Source organism: Talpa europaea (assembly GCF_964194135.1).
Source record: "Talpa europaea genome assembly, chromosome: 15".
NCBI lineage: Eukaryota > Metazoa > Chordata > Mammalia > Eulipotyphla > Talpidae > Talpa > Talpa europaea.
In genome coordinates, this window is record NC_140083.1 from 7,604,625 (window position 1) to 7,629,928 (window position 25,304).

The 25,304-nt window shown below is 49.9% G+C and overlaps 1 protein-coding gene across 1 annotated transcript; it reads right to left on the reverse strand.

The window, feature by feature from the left end:
• Nucleotides 1-14,783: 14,783 nt before the first annotated feature.
• ISX (intestine specific homeobox) lies at nucleotides 14,784-22,617 on the reverse strand (the record flags this gene model as incomplete). The annotated part of the gene is made up of 3 exons (XM_084255698.1): nucleotides 14,784-15,018; nucleotides 16,709-16,860; nucleotides 22,413-22,617. The coding sequence occupies 3 exons, from the start codon at nucleotides 22,615-22,617 to the stop codon at nucleotides 14,890-14,892; spliced, it is 486 nt and encodes a 161-aa protein (XP_084111824.1). The 3' UTR covers nucleotides 14,784-14,889.
• Between the last annotated feature and the right edge of the window lie 2,687 nt (nucleotides 22,618-25,304).

A 25,304-nucleotide genomic window follows, 5' to 3' on the forward strand; every position in this document is an offset into this window, starting at 1 on the left:
AGGGACCAGGAAAATGAATAACTATAAGAAAGTGAAAATCAAAAATCAACAAAAAACTATGAACCAGAGACACTTTTAGGGGGGCGGGGGCGGGAGGGGAGGGATTGGGGTCAGAATGGGGGGGGGCTGCAATTGTATGGGGAATATAAAAATAAAATTTATTATTTAAAAAAAAGAATAAAAAAAAAAAGAATGGGTCATAACCTGCAAAAAAAAAAAAAAACAAAAAAAAACAAATAGGCAGACTGACGAAATACACTGCTGAGGGGAGCAGTGGGTGTGATAGGAGAGGTTTGCTTTGCCATGTGGGATTCTCACTGGCCGGCTGGGATCAAACCCGCGCTGCAGAGGCTGCAGACGGCTTCACAGTGTGGCGCTCAACCACCTCGCCACCAGGGAGCCCCTGGATATCGAGTTTTCCCAATACCATTTACTGAAGAGACTATCTTTCCCCTGACATGTTCCTGGCATCCTCGTTACAGACTAGTTAGTTGACTTACACATGGGTTTATTTCTGGGCTCTCTATTCTGTTCCATTGGTCTGTTTTTAATAAAAAAATACCATTTTGATAGCAATAGCTTTATAATGTAGTTTGAAATCAGGAAGTGTGATGCCTCCAGCTTTGTTTTTTTCCTCAAGATTGTTGTGGCTATTTGGGGGTCTCTTGTGGCTCCACAGGAATTTGGGAATTGCTTTTTCTGTTTCTGTGAGATACATCTTTGGGATTTTGATAGGGATGACTGTACAACTCTTGATTCACCTTATGTGCCTGTGGTGCATTGCACATATCTGTGCCACATGGATCAAGGGAATAATTCCGTATTGAGAATCTGAGGACATGCTGATACTCCCTAATGGGAGGCATGAAAGTGGGTGACGACAAAGACCATAAATGAATATTTTATGTGTATCTCCTCGGCACATTTTTTGCGTGTTTATTTATTTATATTAATTTTTAAATTTTTTTACATCATTGTTCATTTTTAAACAATATTTGCTTCCCCCCACCCCCTCAGGTGTAGTCCCTATAAAGTTTCCTTCACCAATGCCCCCGTGCACCATCACCTCAGTTCCCTGTGCTCCACCCTCCCTCCCTCTGATTCCTCTCCCTCCTCCTCCCCTGCAGTTTATCTCTGTTTTATAATTGCCTGTTTTTGCTTTGTTGTATTTTGTACTGTTGTTATTTTTTTACACCGATGTCTAATCCAGATAGGGAAAGAAGAAGTAAAACTATCACTATTTGCAAACAATCTGATAATATACATAGAGAACCCTAAAAAGTCCACAGAAAAACTACTCAAAATAATCAACCAGTTTAGTAAAGTAGCAGGATACAAAATCAACACACAAAAATCAATAGCCTTCCTATACACAAATAATCAATCTGAAGAAGAAATCAAGAAAATCATCCCTTTTATAATTGAAACAAAAAAAATCAAATACTTGGGAATAAACCTAACAAAAGAGGTGAAAGACCTATACAAAGAAAACTATAAAACACCATTAAAAGAAATAGAAAAAGGCACAAAGAAATGGAAAGACATCCCCTGCTCATGGATCAGAAGAATTAACATTATTAAAATGTCCATCCTATCAAAAGCAATATACAGATTCAATGCTATTCCTATGAAAATATCAATGATATTCTTCAAAGAAATAGAACAAATACTGATGAAATTCATATGGAACCACAAAAAACCACAAATAGCTAAAGCTCTACTGATGAAAACAAAGGAGAAAGGAGGTATCACCCTTCCAAACTTCAAGCTATACTACAAAGCCATAATTATTAAAACAGTTTGGTATTGGAACAAAAACAGACACACAGACCAATGGAAATGAATAGAGAGCCCAGAAATAAAACTACACTTATGTGGACAACTGGTCTTTGACAAAGGAGCAAAGAATATGCAATGGAACACAGACAGTTTGTTCAATAAATGGCGCTGGGAAAACTGGACCACCACATGCAAAAAAATGAAACTAGGCTATTACCTTTCACCGTGCACAAAAATCGACTCAAAATGGATAAAAGAACTGGACACAAGACCTGAAACCATAAAATACATAGAAGAAAATATAGGTAAACCACTACAAGACATACATTGCAATAACATCTAAGTATACAGTAGCTGTAATGCACTTAGCAGCTACTATGTATGTGTGCAGGGAACCTCTGTATCCCTGCTCCCCACTGATAAAATAGGAGTATAAATAGTCTCCTAGGCTATTTGGAGGGTCCAGTGAGGAAAGTTATAAAGCATTTAGAGTGGCACTTGGCACTCTATCTGTTCTACAGCCACTTAGCCACACAGCCTCTTTGCAAAGTAGGCTTGTGGGTTCTAACTGTCAGATGAGGAAACTGAGGCTTGGGTAGAAGATGATTGATGTTATTTGTCAGAAGACAGGGACACTGTGCTGTCATTCTGCTTAGTCGAGCAGCCAGTAAAGATTCTCCAAGCTGGAAGAGTGAAGTGGGGTGTTTAGGCCACCACATGCTCGAAGATGCTGTGCCTTCCCATCCCCATTGGCTGTGTGCTCCCCCACCCCCACACCCACTCCAGCTTTCCTCTGGTTCTTCAAATAAGCCCCTGTTATTTCCACCTTCAACTTGCTGACTACATGCCTGGGACAATCCCCCTGTCTTCTCAAAGCTGACTTAGGTCTCAGCTTGGGTGGCTGATCCCACAGAGGCTTTGCTAACTTACCTAGCCCTGCTCCCATTACATGACATCACTTGTTTAAAAATCTTCATAATTCTCTGAAATCATTGTTTATTTTTGTTTACTTTGATTTTACCTGTTTCTCTGCCTTGCCTCCAGTACAGTGAGACATTTCTGACTTGCCATCACTGTTTTTCTACCTGCAGATAGTGCTTCGAACCATATAGAGTCTCATGTATTTAATGACTGATCGAATACTACACTGTAAGGTCCTGTTCAGCTTGGCTCATGCAACACATGGTGTCGGGAAGCTCCTTCCTTCCTGCCATCTGTTCTGTTGTCCATGGCATCCACTGATAGAAAGTTCTTTCTTTAACTGGACTCTTTGGAGCCCACAGAATATTATACATTCCTATTCCTGTCACTTTTGGAGGTGAACTTCAGTGTGTGGTGCTATTTTTGGTTTCACCAAAGATTTTCTTTGTCCTTCATTTTTCCCTTCAAAGCTCCGTTCAGGTAAGACATAAAAAAGGGAGGTCGTTCCCTTTCCAAAGGTGGCTACACATGGCTGTTAAGGACAAAAACCTGTCCCAACCAGGGGCACGTAGTGTCATGGAGCCAAACCCACTCAGTCTAACTTCAGCCCAAGGAAGAGCAGCAATGCACAGACAGAGAGTATTTCCAGAGGATGACTGAGCTGTTTCCTGTGGGGGTGGAGGGTTCAGTGGTCAAAGTCTGAGACACACTGGATTTCATTGAGTCCAACACTCCTGGTTTCTTTATTATAGATTTCCCGGAACCTGGTTTTGTCCAAAGAGTTTTCTTTGTCCTTCTTTTTCCCCCTGTGACTCTCTGGAGTGACCCACAGTTTAGGGGTTTCCCAAACTGAAGCACTTTAGGAATACTTTTCACTCAACACTCATCAACATCTTGAGAGGCACCCAAGTCCAAGGTTTCTAATCTGGGAAATCCTGGACTAGACATCTCTTTAGTCTTTCCAGTGCTAAGACTTCATGACTCTGGAGAGGAACCTTCAAGGGGCAGATTCTTTTCCTGAAGAGATGTCTGCTGGTCCACACACGGTGAGGGGCACAGGCGCCCCCGACCAGGTTCTCTTTCCCTCCCCTGGGGCAGCCACCTTACTTCATTGTCATGCCCCACCCCCTGCAGGTTCCTCATCTGTGACCCTCTTCAAATAACATCTCTGGATTCTTGTGGAGATAAGAATCTCCAGGTAATTGTTTGGGAGCTGTAAATGACTTAAATTGGTTAGGATTCTAATCACCACGAAATGACTTTATTGCATCCTGGCGATAATAGGGCTATAACCTTCCTCCTCTGAGGAGTACAGGGCCCCCCCCCCCCCGGGGTCACACAGCGGTCAGGGCCTGGCAGCTGGGAAGAGGAGGGACGTCTGCTTCTCCAGAAGCCCCATGGCACCCCAGGACAGCGCCTGGGCGCCCATCCACCCACCTGGCACTTGGCAAGCCCGGCACACTGGGTCTGGATCCTCTTCTGCATGGGCTGCTCGTCTATTGCCTGTGGCATCCTGGGGCCTGGTCCCCATTAGTATTATGGGGAAGCACATAGGTAGCTAGTCATAATGCAGGGTTTATTCATCCATCCATTTCAATATTTATTAGCCTTTACTGCATGCCAGGCACAGGGCTAGAAAGCAAATAGACACAATGAATACACCTATGTCTATCCCCCCTAATTCACATACATATATTATTTATACATTTACATAAAAATAATAGTACCTATGCACATATATACATTATTTATATACATCTAAATTTATAATTCTTATAAATAACAGAATAATGGTATATGTACACACATAAACCATTTATATAGTTGTATTATAAATAGTAGTGTGTACACATACATATCTACATAATTCATATAAGTATAAATGTGTACATCCATGTTATATTATTTTTTAAAATAATATAAATAATAGTATGTATACATACACACCATTTATATACACATAATGGCATGTTATACACACTCACACCACTTATAAATTATATATATATACAATATAGTGGCTGAAACCTTTGGCACCTGAGTGCATGTTAGATCTCTGTTCTGACACTAAGTCACATCCCCTATTTGACTCCTGCGAGCCCTTTGTTAGAGGATTGATGTGAGAATTAAAGCCTTTGGCACATAGTAGGCCCTCAGTACATGGGGTCCCCTATATCAAAATACAGAGTGTTGTGGGAATGAAAAGGAAAATTGATTATAAAAATAATTCATAATATGTAATTTATCTGTGAGATCTACTTAAGAACAAATATAAATTCTCTTTTTAAACCACCGAGTCATATACATGTAACAGCTACCAGCATAGACTCAGCGCTTGGAGGATGTTATTATTTGCAAGGAGGCAGTGGGGGTAGGGAGCTTGAATTGAGCCTTGAGTCATGAGTTGGAGGTAATAGTTGGGGGAGGAGAGGACATCCCAGCCACAGAAAACACAAAGAGCAAAGGTCATGAGATAGGTCCATACCTGGTGTGTTTCAACAACCCCAGGTGACAGTGTGGCTGGATCATGGGGCTCACCAAAGGCTGCGGGACAAGAGAAGGCTGGGGGTAGGGGTGGGCTGAGAAGGGGTCTTAGGAGATTGTTGCTTGTTAGTTCTTTGCATTGATCTTGATCTTCATTTCCCTGTTGCCTCCTGAGGCTGTGCAGAACAAGTCTCCCTCTCACTCCAGACAAGCCCTTCTTTGAATGCAGGGTTAGACCTCCAAGCATCCCTGGTTTTCTCAGGAGCCCCTCAGGGGACCTGGTTTTGAGAAATGGTTCCTTCCTGATCATTTTTTTTTCCTGCTCTGTTCATCCTTCCCCCCACCCCCTTATTTAATGAATGGCTTCTGGATTAGAATTTCTTTATTATGGAAATTTTGTAGCACATACCAAAGTAGAGAGAGTGGCTTAATGAAATCTTACGTGCCCATCAATAAGTCTCAGCAACGATTAACATTTGCTTGTCTTGTGTTCTCCAGTCCCTCCTCTCCTCTTTCCTTTGTGAGTTTGTTTGCTGGAGTATCTTAAAGAAAATCCCAAACATTGCATACTTTCATCCATAAGATTTTAGTGTGCATCTTTATCAAAAGGAACATTTAAAAATCAAACCATATTACTTTGACAATTAACAGAGAATTTCAATGTCTTCTATCAATCAGACCATATTCAGAGTTCCTGGCTTCTAGCAAAGATCTTTTATTATTATTATTTTTTTTTAAACCAAGATTCAAAAGAGATGAATATATTACAATTACTTGTTGTGATTCTTAAGTTTCTTTTAGTCTGTAATTGTTCCTCCAGCACGTCTTCCATGCCGTAGATTTGTTGCAGAAACAGAATCACTGTCCTGGTGACTGCCCCGTATTCTGAATATGACTGGTTAATTCTTCATGGCCCTTAATTTGTTCTGTCCTCTCTACTTGCTGTAAATAGGTAGGTACGTGTGGAGTGCGATTGGACTTAAGCTCAGTGTTTTAGGTAAGAGCAATTCACAGATGGTGCTGTGGGCCTCAGCTCAGGATTCACACCATGGCGATTTGTTCCTCTCTGAGTGAGGCCAAGGCTGGTCAGGGGTTCAGATGGGGTCAGCCTGATCTCCGTACAGATCATCTCTTATGAACAGTCCAGTTTGTCTACACCTGTCTCAAGAGGAAGAGTGCAGGAGAAATAGTGATGAGAATGGAGGTGGGAAACCTTTCTTTTCACTAAACGCATACACACGCATGCACACACACACGCACCATGACACACATGTGCATCACAGGCTCAGAGCTGCCCAGGATGACAAGCCACCGGACAGGGATGGACTGGGAGATGTGACCAGCCTGTGTGTGGTGGGGCTTGTTCCTTCTGCTCATCCACTGCGATTCACTTCAGATCAAGGAACCAAACAATTAACCGGAGTGACTCAGCCCTGAAGGGGACCGTTTTGTTAGCTGTGACCCCAGAGAAAGATTAGTAACAGCTTCCGTTTGGAACCTTTCTTCTCAGCACCCGGGGCTCACCGCACACGGGGCTCATCAATCCCGATGGCCACATGGAGGGGAGGGTCAGTGCTCCTACGCGCCACTTCTGAGCCCGCCTCGGGCACTGAGAGGAAGTGAGTCAGTGTCTCCTGAGAACTCTGGCGGTGTCCTGGCTCAGACGGCAGCTTCTGAGGAAATAAGAGGATCAGAACCAGACACGACCTGGAGGCTCACCTGGACAGACACAGTTTTATGGATGAGGAAGCTGAGCTGCCGAGAGGGAGAGCAAATTGGCCATGGCCCGGCCTGATGCAGCTGGGCCGAGAGCTCAGGCTTCCTGAGCTCTCAGAGTGTATTTCATACCATAAAGTGTGAATAAGAGCACCCTTTGCAGGAGAGGGTAAGTCAGACCGAAGCAGGGAGTCACTCAGTCTGCTGTTTGGATTCTGTTGCCTGCTGGAGTGGAGGTTCCAGCTGTGGGCTGCTGGCCCCCAGTAGTCGCTATGCCTACCTTGACCCCCTTCTCAAACAATAAAGTCTATGATGAATGGGGTGACAAGATTCCGCATACAAGCGGTATAAAACCTTACCCCTCCTGCAATTCGGGGCTCAGACTTTTGGGAGCGATCCCACTGAGCCTGCCGGTGTGACAAATAAATCTCTCTCTCTCCACCTCTCTGAGTGCCGCCTGATTTCTCTGGGAAATTGCTGTAACGAGATGAGAGCCCCGGGAGGGTGCTGGAGAAGCCGATGACCTGCCACGCTTCGTCCATCTTCTTGGGGAGGTTGTTTTTTTTTTTTTTTTCTATTAAGTGATCCTCCTCCATGGTGGAGCAGAAAAGTCTGTTTGGTTGCTTTTAGTTCCCAGCCTGGATTTTAGAGGAAGCGTCATCCTGGATTCAAAATGCCTGAGTTCAAGACACAGTCACCCCCTCTTTCTACCATACCCCTCTCTCCAGTCACTGCTCTTGTTGCGCTCCAGGGTCCTCATGTGAAAGTCGGGGTGCAGAACAATAGTCGCTCTTTCCAGGGTTGTCACAAAGGTGCTGGGATTGGACACCATTGGCACAGCCGGCATGGCCGGTCTTGCCCTCAGGTGGGACTTAGGGTGCAGTGGTCTATAAAGTTGGTTTACAGACCACCCCAGGTGCAGCCAGAGGTCAAGTGAGCCCCGGCACAACCACATGGATTGACAGTGGAGAGACGGGATCCCCTGGTAAAATTGGGACGCTGGTACCGGAAGAAAGGCAAATAGATGGATTGACAGAAAACAGGCATTCACTACAGAACCCAGCATCTACCAGCTGCAAGATAAAGTGTCTTTCCTTACCATGAGGTGGGAGGCTGTGAGGCTGTGGGCCTGGCTGCTGTAGAGGAAAGCGAGTGGAGGGATGGGCCATGCCTGGGAGCTAACCCAGCTTTGACTCTGGCCTGCCTGGAATGCTTCGTCCGTTGGGCTGACTCTTCCATTTCAGGGTTCAGACTTAGTGACCAGATGGGGCCAGATGGCCCTAAATAAATGTTTCTGAGCACGGCGCAGGGGTTCAAACCGTGTCAAAAGTGAATCATATGTTTTACCAAATTCTGCAGAGGATTTGATGAAGAGCTGCTGTTTATATGTGGCCCTGCCCTCTTGCTAGGCTCAGAGGCATCAAATCAACTTTCGGGCCTAATTATGATAAAAGAGTTTTCACCTGACCATCGTCTGCGTTTATCCCCCTGAGATGCCTTTAAAAATCCACCCTCTATCTGGGGGCTGAGCCTGGGCAGCTCCTGCCCTCTGGGCCCGCCTGCTCGACTCATTGCTTTTCTCTGTGATTGAATTTGCCCTCCTCGCTCTAATTCCCAGAGCTCTGTCCACTTGCCCTGCCCTCTCTGCCCCGGGACCATGCTTTCCAGACTCTATTCTCCTTCCTGTGAGTTCAGCAGCGCTACCTGGTGACCCCATCTCCAGAGGGGAGCGCCCCAGTACCAGAAGATGCAGAAAAACATGTTCTTAGATAGCAGAATGTAAGGTTGCAGAGCACACGAGAAATGAGAGAAAACATTCATCGTTTCGTTATTGATTAACATTTTAATTTATAACGTAGGGCAGGAATTCAAACACTGCAGGGCATCAGGGGAAAGAAACATTTCTCTCTCCATGAGCTGGTACCACCAGCCCACTCTCTGGAAGTAATTGCTGACAGGCTTTCTGTGTCTCTGTCCAGGGACTTTCTAGGCATACATAGCTGTGTGCGTGTGCTTGTTAACAAATGTTGTGTGCTAGGCCCTGACTTGGCTACTGAGGACACAGCAGTGTACACTCAGGTAAGGCTCCTGGCCTCATGGAGTTTCATTCTAGTGTTGGGAGACAGGCAATTGATAACTTTCAGGTGTTGATTAGAGCTAAAAAATAAATAGTAAAATGGGGGTATGGGGCTAGGGAGGCAGAGTGTGTATTTGTATGTTGTTCAGATAGGATAGTCCAGGTCGGGGAGGGGCGCTGTGGGTGCGATTTGAGAGGAGGTTGGGCACAAGTGAGGGAGGGAGCCAGACAAAGAGCTGATGGCTCTTTCAGGCAAAGCAAACAATATATGCAAAAGTCCTGGGGCAGGATTGTCCTTGGCACCTCGGGGCATCAGCTGGTAGGAGGCCACTGTGGCTGGAACAGGAAGCACTGGGGGAAGAGGAGGAGCCGGGACCTTCCATGTTGGCCATCGGACGGACTTGGACTTTACTCCAGTGAGACAGAGAAGAAGGGGAGTTTCTTGAGAGTCCTGCCCTGCCTCACGTCTTCCTGGCATCTCTCACTGCCCGGGCAAGAGGGGTGAACACAGGGAGACTCGGAGGCTGGCCTCAGGGCTTTGAATGCTAGCCTTGCTGTTCCATCAGAGGAGATAGTCATCGAGGGTTGTAGCCTGAGCAACTAGAAGAAAGGCCTTGAGGAGGGGAAAGCTGAGTGAGAAGAAGAGGGTTGGGAGCGAGTGGTAAATGCAGTTGGGTGTTAAGTACATGGAGCGTGAGATGAGATACCTCTTGGACTTTCAAGCAGAGCTGTTGAGAGAGTTCAAGGGCGAGGTGTGGGTGAGACTCGTGCCTGGGAGCTGGGGCCCATTGGAAACGTGCTTATGCACTTTCTAGCTCTCCTGGCAAGAGGAGGACTCTCTCCTCCCACCCCTTGAATCTGGACTGGTGGTGGCTTGTTTGGGCCAGGAGAATGTAGCAGACCTGACTGTGCCTTCGGAGCCCAGCCCCGAGCCCTGGGCCTCTGCCCTTGTGGGCTCTAGGAACCCTGTGACCCCAAATGAGACAATTTGTCCAGTCACCCTTTCACCCCAGCGAACAGCCTGCCAAGCCCAGGCCTGAGTGAGGCCGTCTGGGCTCACCCACGGGTCCACGACCATGTGGACCAGATTAGCCACGTCAGCCAGGCTGGCCTAGCCCTCCGGCCAAGCCAGGGGAAGTCAGCTGGAGACTCAGCTGCTAAGTTTTGGAGCGTTAGTTATGGAGCCAAAGCTAGCAGATGCAGAAGCTATCAGCATATAGATAGCTTTTTCCTACATAAGGATATTTTTATCCTTTTCTTGCTCAAATGAGATCACAATAGTGTTCTTTAATCTGCTTTTTCCATTCAAGGATGCACCTAGTAACATCTTCCCACGGGGTACAGTTCAGCCTCTCCTTATTGTTACCAGCTGGAGATCATTGTCTTGAACGGTTGTGATTCAGGGGGTCTCCTGTATCTGCTGCCACAAACCTCATGGATGCGCTGACATGTAGTTTTTATGTGTGTGCGTATCACAGCAAGTGTTGTGAATGCAATTACTGGGCCAAAGAAATTTGTTTTTAGAATTAATAATTGTTGAGTTAGCTTCCTAAGTGATGTACTAATTTCTACTTCCTTATTGATGAGTGTGACTATTTCATCACCCGCCCCCCAACACTTTTAAAGGTTTACCAACTGAAAGGTAAGAAAATGTATCTCACTGCTGTTTTATTTGCATTTTTAAATTATGCAGGAGGTTTAGAATATTTTCATGTGGTAACAGTGTCATCTCCATAAAAGAGGAGGGACCATGTTCCTGCCCAACCTGGGGGGGTGAGATGGGATCTCGGAAGACCTGGAGGAGACATGTGGAGTAGACGTGTGAAGAGGATGCACTTGTTTCTTGGCTTTGCCCTTGCACCAGGGACTTGGGGGACACGGAAGGAGACACCTGGAGCGGGGAGGCTGACAGCAGAAGCTGTTACCTTGATTTGTACTTTGATTTTGCTCAGACTTCTCTGCCCCCTTCTGCCCCACCTGTGGTTTGCTGCCAGGAGGTGCCTTAGATTTGTGCCAAGTTTTCCGGTCTCAGTAGCCTTGCCACCAACCCTGTTGGCTGGGCATTTACCCACTAGGGGATGGGTAACTTTGAATGTTTCCTTGGGAAACTGTTACCCTTTCTTCCCTTCTGTCTTTATGCGCACTAATCTTATTAAAGTTTTTTTTTCCCCCATACTACGAGAATGCTTTGTCTTTATGCAGTGGATGGCACGTTTGGGGGCCCCCAGGTGCCCCTCAGTTTGCACAGTAACATGTTTAGTAGCCATTTGTGTTTGCCCCGTGAATCTCTTATTTCTGCCATTTTCTATGGCCTGCAGCTTTTTAGAAAAATTGAACGATAAAATGTCGATGGATATTAAAGAAAGATTACTGCATTTCTAAACACTTTCTAGACATTGACATTTTAGTTTGCATTCTAAAGGGGTTTGAAAGGCATAAATAATAATTTCCTAAATTCATAAAGCATCTTCCTAGGACCGCACACTTAACCTGCATCATCTAGTGTGACCCCCACTTGTTTTCAAGGCACATCGTGTTATGCTCATTTAATGGATGAAGAACTCGAGATTCAGAGAGATGACATGACTGCAGGTCAGGGGAGAGTGGAAGGGCTGAAATGGGCGTGAACACTCCTGGGTGTTGTGTCTGGCCCACTGAGCTAGGACAGCTACACCTTTCCTCATCTTGGACCAATTTTTCAACTCTTTAAATAGGAGAAAACTGGTAGCAATGCAGATAATTCTTGTGCATAGACATGCAAATAATCTGTGTCTGGTGGAGATGCAATTGATTATCTCCCTATGGCAACTGACCTTCTTTGTATTTGTAATTCAGACACCTTCTTGATTGCCCATCCATGTGTCTGTTCTTCGAATTCGCCTTAGAATGACTAGGATGTCTTACTGGTTCCCTCATTAATTAGTGAGTTAAATAACAGCTCGGCATGCCTTCATTTTACATTTGTATGATTTTTTCTTAAAAAATTATCCTTTGGCTTCGCTGAAGGCTTGAGCCTGCACTGCTAGACCATGAACCTGTCAGGATCTGGTTCAGGTATGTCTGTCAAGGAAGGCGAAAAATAAACACACATTCTTGCATGCTCGTGGGAGGTCCTTGGTCCTCTTGAAGAAGGAGTAGCGGAAGAGCTCCCAGGATAGTCTGGAGCAGTTCAGCTGTTCAGGATCAGGAGCAGAAAGACGTAGAAGGGAGAGCTGGGATAGTGACTTTTTTCTTAACGTTTGTTGAGTCCTTACCATGTGTCCAAATGCATCAGCTCATTGAATTGCCCCAGAAACTCGGTGAGAAGCCAATGCTTCGCAGGGAGCAGGCACACAGAGGGGACAAGTCACTCGCCAAGGTCACATAATTGGTAAAAGTTCTAAAGTGATTCCTTTGCCCCATAGTTAAAAGGTCAAGGGAATAAAATAGTTCAAGGGAAAAATAAAAAATCCTAAGAAGGTCTCGTCCTCTGCTCTTTCCTAGCCCCCCTAGGGGGTGGCTAGGGAGGTATGGAGCTTTCACCTCCGTACTGAAGTTGAGACATTCTGGTGACCTTGACCTTGATGGTTGATCAATTCTTATTTCTAGAGGGTTCTGGGGCAAGGAGGTAAGTGACTGGGGAAGGGCATGGGACTGTGATGGTTAATGGGCTGTGTCAACTTGGCTGGACCATGGGATGCCCAGATATTTGGCTAACATTATTCTGGGTGCGTCTGTGAGGCTGTTTCTGGATTAGATTAATCTTTGAGTGGGTGGACTAAGTAAAGCAGGTTGCCCTACTGTGTGGGGGGATTCTCCCAGTCTGTGGGAGGAAGAAGAGAATCCTTGTCTCTGCCTGCCAGTGTTTGATCTGGGGCAGTCTCCTCCTGCCTCTGGCTTCAGACTATATCGCCCAGTCTGTCTGCTCTCCTGGGGCTCCAGTCTGCTGACCGCCAGTCCTGGCACCTCTCGGCCTCCATAACCACGCCCACCAATTCCTTATCATTAATCATCATTTCTCCCTCTTTCTGCCCCCCAGTTTCTCCACAGCAATGTCTTTGTCTACCGCTCTTCTCTCTCCTATTGCATCTGTTTCTCTTGGGGACCTTGACTAGTGTAGGGGCCCAGAGCAGAGTGGAGGCCTGGGCATCTGCCGTCTTACCTGTGACCTTCTCACCACGTCGCCAGGCCTGAGGGGTGGCCATGAGCATCTGCAACAAGATCCTGCTGCCTGCCCTGGGCTCCCCCACCCCCAGTCCAGCAGAATAATCCAAGACACTGAATTCTGGTTAAATTAAAAGCATTTATCCCCCTGTGTATTTTTCTCCTACTGGAAGACTTCACATCAGAGCCACACAGACAGTGTTAGACATGGTCAAGTGCAAGGTCATTGAGCAAAGGTTCTGCTCGCAGGGGAAGGCCAGTGATATCTCTTTGACCAGCTTGGGTTGAGCGAGCTGCTTGGGGCAGAGCGTTAGATGTGTGATTCTATGTCCAGTTCTGTTTAGAAGCATTCAGCAGGCACCGAATATGCGTGTTGTGAGTGAATGAACAACAACTTCTCTTTGGCCTTTTTTATGTCCTTATCACAACTCACCTCCCCCAAACAAAGGCCAGAAGGTCCTAGGAAGTCTTCTTGTCCTACTGCCTTGTGGTTCACATGAGGTCCAGAGGGGGCGAGGGACAGGCTGGAGGTTACACAGCTAGTCAGAGGAGGATCAGGGTGATCCTGGTCTTGGGGCTCATCCTGAGCTCTCCCACGGCCTCTGCTGTCCACCCAGGAGGTGTCCGCAGAAGAGCAGGAGGTCCGCTAGTATTTGCCTTGCTGCTGAGTCCCACGAGGTCTTCCAAGGATGTGCAGAGAATGGCCTCCTGAGGTTGTGGGCATCTTGGAGGATGAGATCGACTTCCTGCCACCTGCCTCCAGCTGAGAGGAGAGCAGCTCCTTTGGGGAGAGGCTGTGCACCCTCTATGTTGAAGTGGCACAGATGCTGCTCCATCTGGGGTGTGGAGGAGCAAAGATGCAGAGCGTGGGGGCACAGGCCTGCTGGATGAGAGGGCCCGGAAGAGGTGCTATCTCCCAAGGGTGCCACGGAAGGAGGGTGATCTGGGCAGGGAACCAGGCGGAGGCCAGCTGACCTTGGGTCAGTGGATAACACTCGGTGGGAGGAGCCGACCTGGACAGCGCAGGGGGTGGCAGCAAGGGGCCCTGTCACAGGGGAAGTGGGGAGAGAGAAGTGAGTCCCAAGCTTTACCTGGGGCTGTCCTGCAGCTTTTAGACTTTCGCCCCAAACTTGGGCAGCTCAGCTTGGGGAGAAATGCATGCCCTGGGGACCAGTCCTCATTGGGCATTGTTTGACATGGAGAAGTCACTTTGCTCCTCAGAGCCCAGTCTCTGCACACATGAAAGAACCCTGCCTCGAATCATCACCTCACCCATACAATTGTCCGGACTGTTCTCCCCAGCATTCAGCATCTGCACCTACTCAAATAGTATGGACTAGGTGGACAGAGCATACTGAGGGAGCATCCTATGTGCCAAGAAGTCTCAGCCATTTCGTCCTCGTCAGAACCCTATTGCTGTCCTGGGAGGGGCACAGAGATTCTTCGAGACTGCACTGCGGCTAAGGGCAGACCTGGGATTCCAACCTGGGCAGCCTGACTCAGGAGCCCATTTGCTTCACCTCCATGACCCTCTTCTGTGAACTGTGCAATTTTGTGCAAGCATGGTGACTGTCATTCGAGCTGAGGACACAGGGCACAGAGCAGCAGGGACTCGTCCCTGGTCCCACAGACTTCCAGGGTCTCTGCCACGTCCTCTTTGGAAGAGCCCCCCACTTGCCCTTTCACCGTAGACAGAGTCCCTGGGGCCCTTCCTCACATCTGGGTCTGGACGGGAGGCACCCACAGTGGCTCCCCCCAACCCTCTAGTCTCAGCCACTCACGGTCACGTCCAGATCTGCGGCCGGGACCATGTCGGCCTCACTCAGCTGCTGCGAGGCCCCGAGGCTGCCAGTCCTCTCCTGCTTCCGCCACTTGGCCCGTTGATTCTGGAACCAGATCTGGGATGAGGGAGAGAAGGGATGGAGATTAGCTAAAGGGTTTTCTCCATCTAGAACCTCCCCTCAACACACATTAACAAGGTCTCCTGGGGGACTAGCCCTTTGCTAGGATTTCTGTGGATCTGGACAGAACCAGAGACCAGCACTTTCAGCATGGGGGGCAGGGGCTCATGCAGGAGTACCAGACAATGGGGAGTGGTGGGGTCTGCAGAGAAGCAGATAGTTGGTACCAGACAATGGGGAGTGGTGGGGTCTGCAGAGAAGCAGATAGTTGGTACCAGACAATGGGGAGTGGTGGGGTCTGCAGAGAAGCAGATTTTTGGCTTCAGCTGACAGTCACTACGTGGGAATATGAGTCCAGCGTCACAGGCTTGGACAACTTCTAAGGCAGAAATCTTGACTTCTACGTGAAAGCTTCCTGTTTTAAAATACTGTGCAGACCCAATACAACCCGTCTGTGGGCTGTTTCCCGCCGGCAGGTCATCTGTTTGTGAGCCCTGGGGGCCCCTTGGCATCCACAGCTTGGAATTTGCCAGCTCCCTGTATTCACGAGCTCCTGATTGTCCCTGACACAAGGCTGTTTGTCTTGGTTGTAAAGCTGAACTTTGGGCTTTACAGCAGACACAGGTGCTGCCCATTTAGCTGGGAGATGATTCCCCATGGAAAGAAAAGGGGGACAAATCCGAGACAGGGGGAGTCCTTAGCCAGCAGAAAAGTAAATTGGGAAAAAATAGAGTGGAGTGTTGGTCCAGCGCAGATTTCGATTTTGAACAAGTCCATCACATTTGTTAAAAATAAAAAGTGACTTAGGAAACTGTTTGGGAGAAAATGTCAATCACATAGACTGGGTCTCACAAAACTGGGGTGCACAGGACACACCCCTGGTGAGTGACTAGGGGCTGGAGGAAGCCCCCCGGAGGAAGAGATGACAGGACACAGATTAGGCAACTGGTGCTTCAACAGGCCTCTGATCATGGTGGATCCAGGGTCCTTCCCACCCCCTATGCTGTCTCCAAAGTGATCCCCACATGGTGTAGATCCCCATGTGGTGTAGACCATAGACCAAGGGCTACACTGGAATTCCCACTTGCGTTTGTGTGACCCAAGAGCTAAGGATGGTTCTCACAGTTTTAAATGGTTGGGGAAATAAAAAACAACAAAAGAATAATATTTTGTGACACATGCCAATGGTACAAAAATCAAATTTCAGTATCCACCCGGGTCTCACTGGGACAGCGCCATGCATGTTCACCTAGTGTCGTGTCCATCTAGTGTCCACCCAGTGCCCATGGCTGCTTTTGTGCCTCAGCAGCAGAGCTGAGCAGTGGGTGACCACGAGGCCCCACAAAGTCTTATAATTTCCATCTAGTCCTTTACAGAGAATGTTTGCTGTCCCTGCTCTAGATTGTCACGTGACTGACACCCTGGAAAAGTCACCAAGGGCAGAGGATGGGCATGGAGGCCAATATCGATGGCCATTGTCCTGGCCCCCTCCACGCACCTCTCCCCCCAAGAAGAAGCATCTTGTAACTATCACCTCCTGGAAAACGGTATTTGACAAATACCGTTGTACTCATGGGACAAGACCGCGAGGGTTTCAGCTGGTGCGTGCCTGAAGGTTTGGGATCCCCGGGGTCTCGCCCAAAGGCTGAGGGCCTTGAGCGAGGAGTGGCGGTAGGGATGGCTGTACCTGCACCCGGGCCTCCGGGAGGTTGATCCTGGCTGCCAGCTGGGCGCGGATGTGCATGTCCGGGTAGTGGGTGAAGTGGAAGGTCTTCTCCAGCTCCTGAAGCTGCTCGGTGGTGAAGGTGGTGCGAACCCTCCGCTTGCTCTTCCTCTCCTCTGCACAGAAAAGGGTCTGAGTTGGGTCAGTGACCATGGTTTGGCGCCTCAGTGAGGCTCGGTGTTGCCTTGCTCCCCCCTTTTAGCACCTGCTGTCTCGATCAAGTCTGGGGGCCCCTGGCTCCTTATTCTGGTGGTTTCACAATATTCTCTTCCTAGAAACACTGCCTCTAGGCTGAACCTCTCCCAACCCCCCACAGTGAGGCCAAGATGACCTTCTAGAAAGTCCTCCAATTGTCCTTTCAGCTGCTCTGCCCTTGTCTATAAGAGGAGCCACCAAACCACAGTCTATGGCTGCATCTGGCCCTGGTCTGGTTTTGTAAATAAAGTTTTATTGGCATACAGTCACGCCCACTGGTTTTGTGTGGTCTAAGGCTATGTTAGCATTGTAACGGCAGAGTTGGATAGTTCCAACAGAGACCACTGGCCTGCAAAGCCTAAAATAATTGCCGCCTGGCCCTTCACAGTAACAGTTTGCTCAAGACTGCGGTTGACAGCAGTCTCTCCTTACAACTTGTTTCCAGCTCACCTGTCCAACCTCAGACCCAGCACTGGCTAAAGTGAAAATGCGGTTCTCTGGACCTGTCAGAAGTTTATTTATTTGCTATCTGAGGTTGTTCCCTGTGGCACAGGGATACACGCAGGGTGAGTGGGAGTCTGCCCAGGGGCCCAGAGTTGCCCCCCGCTGAGCACCAGGTGTACATGCCTGAGACGATGCTCTTGGCAGCCCTGCTGCCCCCGAGCCCGCAGGGTGGGGTCTCGTGCTGTCTTTTGTCTGTGATTCTGATTTATGTGATTTACTGGGTCTTCGTGATCTAAGTCCACTCTTAGCATCTCCAAGCATTCTTTCCTAACCTTCCTAGCTCTGGGCGGTCTTTCTTGTCCCTGAGTGTCTTCTTTCGCTTGCCAGCACCAATGTCCCATTCCTCTCCCTATTTAGTGGACATGCATTTGGTGCCAGGTCCAGTACAGGGTCAAAGAGACAAGGTCCCTGTCTGGAAGTTTCTAATCTTCGGTGATGTGGGGACATGACCAGGCTTGAGCACAACTTAGAGGACATGGTGTCCCTGCTAACATAGAGGTGGACACCTATGGGTGTGTCTGCCAGCACCAGCTTCTCTGGGGCCAGCACCCCCTCCTTTGGACACTGTGCTGTCCACAGTCCAACCGGGAAGGTATAATGGATTGGTCTGAGGGTGGGAGAGCACCTGATCTGTACTGGACCTGTTGGCCCATTCCTAGAATTTTTCGTTCTGAACAAGGAAGGAGAATTTCTAATGGTGGCAGATATGGGATATGAGTCTTGGGCCATCTGCTCTTTTCATGCTGGTGAAGTTGTTTGCAGTGAGAAGGCAGAGCTGACCTTGGGATATAATTTGGAGGGAAGCTTCCAGGGCACGCTGATGGATTAACTCTCGGGTGAGAGGGTCTGGGAAGGCTGGTTCCAGACCACAGCGGGTTATGAAAGAGAATGACAGAAGTGGAATATGGAGCAGAGAAGGTAGAACACAGGCCTCTGCACGTAAAATTTTGGAGCCAGAAAGGACCTCATCAAACAGGGAGCGGAAGATGCAAACTCATGGATGGGCGGCCCCAGAAATGGGATGAGTCTTAATAATCAGGAAGGGCTGGGGTGTTCTGGGCTTTTGCTCAGAGAGGCCCAAGGGGCCCTATTTTCTGAGCTGGGCAGGAACGCTGGATTGAAAGAAGAAAATCCCCGTGTTCCTGCCCAGGCCCAGCATCTCCTGACCAGGGTCTCCATTGCAAGCCAAGAGGGAGGGGTGTCACCACTGTATGGGGCCAAGGGCACTAGGAGTGGGCAGGCAGGGGTGGGGGAAGAGGGTGGAGGAGGGCGGTGGGAACTGCCAACCCTCTCAAGTCGTTCCTCTTCCCATTATTAATGGTGCGAGCTGCGAATCACACTTCAGTGGGTCTTCAAAGGGAACGAGTCAGCAGAACTTAATTAAACCTGAGCCGTTTAGCACATCGATCATAAGAAATACACAATTTACACAGGTGATTAGGCCACCTAATTATAAACCGATGTTTCTCTGCGCTCGGCTCCCTCCCCTGATTGCTCCTTCTCTGCCTTCTGCTAATTGGCCCTGGCTGCTCAGCTAAAGGCCCCCAAGGGTGGGGAGTTCTGCTGCACTGGGGCAAGTCTCTGAAAATGGGCTTTATTCTGAAAGTAGGGGGCTTAGCAAGCAGGAACTCCAGCCCCAGGATATGACTGGCCCTCTGCATGTTACTGTAAATAAAGTTTTATTGGAACATAAACAAACCCACCCATTACACATTGCCTACTTTTCAGCTGTGATGGCAGAACCGAGTAAATGCAAGAGACTGTTTGACATCTCTGCTTAAAAAGAACCATGTGACCCTGTGCAGGGAAACTTTGCTGACCACTGCCAGTGGATAGTCCTCGATGGCAAAGGTCAGCACTGTCCCAGTGTGGTGGCTCCAGGACCCTCACCCTTGCTGACCCCTGCCTCCAGGTAGAGGGCACTGTGGTTCTATTCACCTTCACTCCCCAATCATCAGTCAGCCTGGTTCAGTGTCAGCACTCAGCAGTCATTCAGTGAGTGATTGGATGACTCTTGAACGGACAGGGATGGTATCTGGGTTCCCCACAGTCCCCATACCCTCTAGGGTGGCCTCTTCCCTGCATCTCCCTCTTCCTCCTCCCAGGCATCTTAGCCTCCCGGCAGAGCATCCACGGGACTGTGCAGCCTGATTGTTCTCTTCCCAGTGTCTGAGCCTCTAGGACAAAATGGGCTCCTCCTGTCTAGGTGTCCTTGACTTTGAGGGGTCCCCAGACTTCAAGGGGCGGTTGGGTTCAGCATCTGTTCAGATAGGGAGGCCCTCTGGGATTTTTCCATTGGCTTGAGATATGAGAGGTCCAAGCCTGAGATTGTGGGGTCCCTAAGAAAGTGGGAGGACTGGAGGGAACATTGGTCTTTGCCCTGAGAGACCAGGGAGACCGATCACGGGCCTGGGGCCTGGAGAGTTGGCCTGGTGCCACCTCTTGCACGCACTGGCTCTAGCTCAGAACAAGCTACTTTGCCTCCCTGGGCCTCAGCTCCTCCAAGAGTGGCCCTCGGATCACCTGCACCAGAAAGGTGTGGGGAGAGCTTGCTAGAATGCAGATTCCTGGGGCCCACCCTAGAGTCAGAGTATTGGAAACCAGGCCTGGAAGGATCATTTTCACAAGCTCCTTAGGGGATTGGGATTTTAAGGTGATGCTTGCCAGTCATGTCCCCCATAACCCCAACACGAAGCCCTTTAACTAGTAAGTAGAGACAAGAAGGACTTTTCCCTCTATTGTTATTATTGGGGCGGGGCGGAGGGGGTGGTCCCTGGATGTGCCATCTCTCATCCTGCTGTCTTCCTTTCCCTGAGGGCTCCTGCATGGAGGTAGCAAGACAGGACGGAGGGGGTGGACAGTAGCAGTCGCAGTGACGAGCTCTGGACGGGGGCTCCATGAGGCGCGAGGGGCAGAGACTGGTGCTCCCTGTCTGTACCTCCCAGCCACTCTGCTCCCACCTGTTTGGTGTCGAGACCCCTCCTCTGCAGAGGGGGAAGCTTCTGCTGGGGAAACTCGTTGATGAATGGGTGACATTCATCAGAGCCGGGTAGGACCTAAAGAATGTTCTAGCTCTGCTCTTTCATGGTACAGGTAGGGAAACTGAGGGCCAGAGAGGAAAATGTCTTGCCTGATGGCCCTTGCGCGTGGTGACAGATTGGGTTTCTTGAACCCCAACTTCTTGCCTTCCATGCCCAGTCTCACAGACTCCAGCTTGTTGCAATTTCTGCAAGTTACCTTTGCAGTTTCTGACATATTGGAGTCCCACCTGGATTATTATTTGCTCAACATTTTCCCAAATTAACACTTTTTTTGTTTTACTTAAATAATTTTAAAAGAAAACCTCACATCAGGACTATAAATAGATAACTAGTCACATGAGTCCTAAGCAGAACACTTAGCGTAGAAATAATTACAGAGCTATTGACATAAATAATCTTTGTCTGCATATTCCTCAAAGGCATCTTGAAAACCACTCGTGGGACCTTTGCTAGCCCTTTCGAAATGCTAAATCCTAGCAAAGTGGGAGATGTGTGGATTTAAACTATGTCCAGGAATAATCTGAAGTGGATGGTCTCAGGCTGCCGGTGCTTAACTATTGCTTAACTAGTGCTTAACTATTTCTGGGATTTTTGCCGGTGATCTGTTCTCTGCTGGAGCACATCATCTGTGGGTGTGTGTGGGGGGCTCACACTGAGCAATTTGATGGGAAAAATGTCCGTGAGTGGGCCCCAAGAGCCACTGTCCAGTGTCATGCCTGCTACATTGGCAACACTTCCTGGGAGTCTGTGCTAGGTCTGGCAGGACAGACGAATGGTACCTGCCAGCATTTTAGAGGGGTGAGGATAGGGGGCTACCTGGCTGCCGTCGGCCTTTGTCAGGTCAGGGGAAAGAAAGGAAGAGAGACCAGATGTCAGATCCTGTTGTGAGACATCGGTCCCCTTGCTCCCTCTCCCTCTCTGCAAGAGGGGACAGTCATGGACACTACGTAACTGCGGCAGGAGAGACTCCGGTGAGAGCCCAGGAAGAACTGCCCCTGTGGGGACTCAGCTGCAGGGAACCTGCCAGCCCCCAGGGACATTTAGCCTTCCAGAGTCTTCCTGCAACAGAACACAACCCCATCTGTCGGCCTGGGAGACTCGCCGGAGGGAGGAGGGGGGCTTGTGTCTGGTGGGAAGTGATGTCATCTCCCAGGTCCCTCCCAGCAGTTCCTGAGATTAAAAGGCTGGAGTGAGGTGGTCCAGGTTCACCTCTTGGACTGTTTGAGACATTCCAATTCCCTTTCCTCTTCCCTCACTCCAAGCTTCCCCCGAGGATGAAGCTGAGGCCAGAGTGGAAAGGCAATTTCCCCAAGGTCACACGGCGGCTCAGGGTGGGCCTGACACGGACAGCGATGATTCTGACTCCTAGCGGGCGCCTGTGTCCACTTCAGTGCCCGAGACTGGACAGGGAGGCCCATGGTCTCTGTGGGCCTGGCGTGGGCTCTGGCCTGGGAGGGTGACGGGCTGGGTGGCTTCCCGGCCAGACTCAGCCCCTAGAAACGGCGCAGGCTGACTTTATGGGCAAAGGAGAGCTCTCTGCACTGAGCGGTAGTTGGGGGACGTGGGGCCAGTTCTGATCTTGGGTCTTGTGCTTACTGGCCGTGTGGCCTGGCGACCCTGTCACCTCTTCTTGAGTTTCCCCACCTGTCGAGCACCTGATAATCAGGCCTTTCTACTAAAGTGGAATTGGAGGTGCAGCCAGGCCCCAGAACAGTGCCACCCCATTGTGAATACTGAAGAAAACACCGTGATGCGGCTCTGGGGTCTACATCTGAAAACCCACACTTTTGGGCAGAACAGGAAGATATTTCAGGCCCCCAGCCCCGAGCCTGTGGTCTAGAATACCCCGTCCTTCCTTCTGCTCTCTCGGTGCAGCTTTTTCTTCCCTGGAGCCTAGAGGGGATGGAAAAGCGATGAGGGGCACTTACCCTGAGGCTGGTCCTGCGGGGCCCCCTCCGGCCCTGCTGCTGGTGCTGCTGCTGGTGCGGTGCCCTCTCCACCTGGCCCTCCTGCTGCCCCTGCGGGCCTGACCACGTCGCTCTGTTCCGGGGGCCTCTTTAAAATCTCCTCGATGGAGAAGGACAAACCCCTCTTCTTTGGGGCCTCACAACACCCCGAGTTCTTCCTTTCCATACTCCTGGAGAGTGGAGCCCGCCTGGGCACACTGTGGGTGGCTCTTAGGAGGGCCCGGGGCTTCGTGCGTGCCCAGAGTGATGCGGAAGGAGGGTAGCGTCCTTCCTCTCCCGCAAGTCAAGAGGACAAGCCGCGGTGCAGGACAAGGGGCCTCATGTCGGGTTAGCCAAGCCTAGTTTCGGCTCCACAGAGACTTCCATGGGCCACGTTAACACACCTGTGGGATCGAGGAGGCGGGTGGTGCCAGTAGAGCTGGGTGGGCTGTGCCCTGTGCCCAGCGGCTCAGAGCCCCGGCTGGCTTGATGTCAAGGGAGCCCTGGCGCTGAGTCAGTGGTCATCCTGCTGGGCAGGGTCTTCTCTTGTGGCTGCTTTCACAATCGCTGGCTTTGGCCGGGGTCCGAGGTCACAGTGTGCGGTGAGCAGGCAGGAGCTGGAAGGAAGAGGGAGCTGGCCCCGGAGGTGACCCGGAGGTGGCGTGTCCACCTTTGCCCTTTCTCTGGCTTGTGGCCCTTTCCTGCTCTGGCTGGGCCTCTGGAAGCCTGGACTGCCACCCTTGGCCCCAGGGAGCCAACTCAGTCTGGCCCACACCGCAGCTGGAGGGCTGTTCCCAGAAACTGGACTTCTTAGAAGCCCACCACTTCCGGGCCCCTGTGAGTCTGCCGTCCGGCAGGGTGGGGCTGACCGAGCGGGTCTCTGGGTCACCGCCAGGCCGCCTCTCTGGGACGGTGCTGGGCCGAAGCTCTGCAGGCATCTCTGGTCTGCATTGCTTCTGTTCTCTGCTCCCCAAACTCACGCTCCTCGTCTCTGCACAGGGCCCGGCCCAGGGCCTCTGCTCCCGGCGTGCAGGGTCCTTTTCACTTCTTTCCTGCTCGCACGCCCCTTACCTGCCCCCCGAGACAGCGCTGCAGGGACGCCTTCTCTCTGTCAAGCAAACCGTCTGCTGGGAGCTGACAGGCATCAACCTGTTCTTGCCAGTTCTGCTCCCAATTACTATGTAACCAGGGAGGAGGAAGCAGTAAAACACCGATAAGGGAAGAAACTCTCCACCCTCCTAAAGGTGGGGGATGTAGGTGTTGGGGGAGGGGCAGAAGGAGAGGGTTGCTGAAGGATGGGTCTGGGGGAGTCCCAGGGAGGGCTCCGTGCTGGGGAACTGGCCAGGCAGGAGCAGACAAGGAAAGGTGGGAGCAGGATGGCCGGGAAGTGTCCCCGGCCCAGTAAAATGTGTTTGCTCAGCCAGGAGAACGGACGGCGTGTACGAGGTAGAGGCCGGGCTGGGGTGTGGGCCGCCAGGTGTCGGCCGCAGGAGAGCCCTGTCAGGTATGCTTTCCTGGACTTGCACGTACCAGAGCAGAGCCTTTGAAGAGCCATATGGTGCATGCAGGGAAACCCAGGCCCTGAGCAGGGAGACGTGGTGGTGTCAGCGTGAGTGTTCTGATTTATCTAAGGAGCCCATTGTGGGGTGTCAGGCTATCTGACTTAGGGTGTCTGTTCTAGGGAAGGGTGTCTAATCTAGGGATGGGTAATCTGATCTAGCTAGGGCGGTCTGGGCTCTGTTGCACTAAACAGTAGATCCAAAATCTTGGGAGCCTTATTGCTCGGCCATGTCGCAGTTGAATGTAGCTGGACATCACTCAGGGACCCAGGTGCTTTCCAAGCTGTGATCCTCCCATCACGAGCTCCAAGTTTTCCTGAGAAGGGGAGAAAGCAGTGGAGGGAATTTTAGCGAGTCAGCAGAAGAAGGAGTTAATGCGGCTTCTGCTCATCTCTGTATAACTCGATGGCAGGGTGGGAAGTGCAGTTTCCTCCATGTGAGAGGAAGATGGACCTGTTGGGTGGATGCACAGTGAAATGCCTGCTGCACCACTGTAGAGGCCAGGAACTGGGCACAGTGCAGGTTTTCTGATCCCATGCAGACCGGGTAAAGGAGGAGTCAGAGTCCTCAGTAGTTTTGCAGGTTTTTTTATTTGGGGTTCACCAGGCATATGGCAAGCAGGGGTGCTGGCTGGGGGGCTGGGAGGCTGGCAGGCCTCCCAGCCCCCAGGAAGTCTTCACTCTATCTGGACTCTCTGGCGTTCGTTCTGCTGCTTCTCGGCTTCTGCTTCGGCTTCTCCTGCTGCTGCTGCTTCTGCTGCTGCTTCTGCTGCTGCTGCTACTAGCGTCCCCGTGACACCGCCCTTAAAAAGCCCAGTCTTAACTCAGCTGAATCCCATCTACCTCTGCCCACACCCTATTCCAGGTGCCCGCCATCAGGCATGCATTCAGGACAAGGATCCATCATCTATCCTGATGGCGGAAGGGCAGAAAAGCCTGACATTTTCTTTACCCTACAACCACCCTTTCCGGTCAGGAGGCTGGAGCCCCTCAGAAGCTGGACCCACCATTGTGGGCTAATGGGATTGTAGCACTGGAGACAGTTGATTGGGTTTACAATGCCTAGTATTTCTGGGTCTTAGTGCATAGCATGGATTTGGGTAAAGTTTCCACTCAATCCTTCATCAGCAAACTTCCTTCTGGGGGTGGCTGCCACAGTGCAAGCAGGCAAGTCATTGAAACGTTTTTAGTAGTCCTATGAAAAAAAGTACAACAGAAAGTTGGTATTAATTTTAATAATGCGTTTTATTCACCCAACCTACCCAAATGTTATCATTTCAACCCGTGATCAATAAATAATTATTTTAGAGCTATTT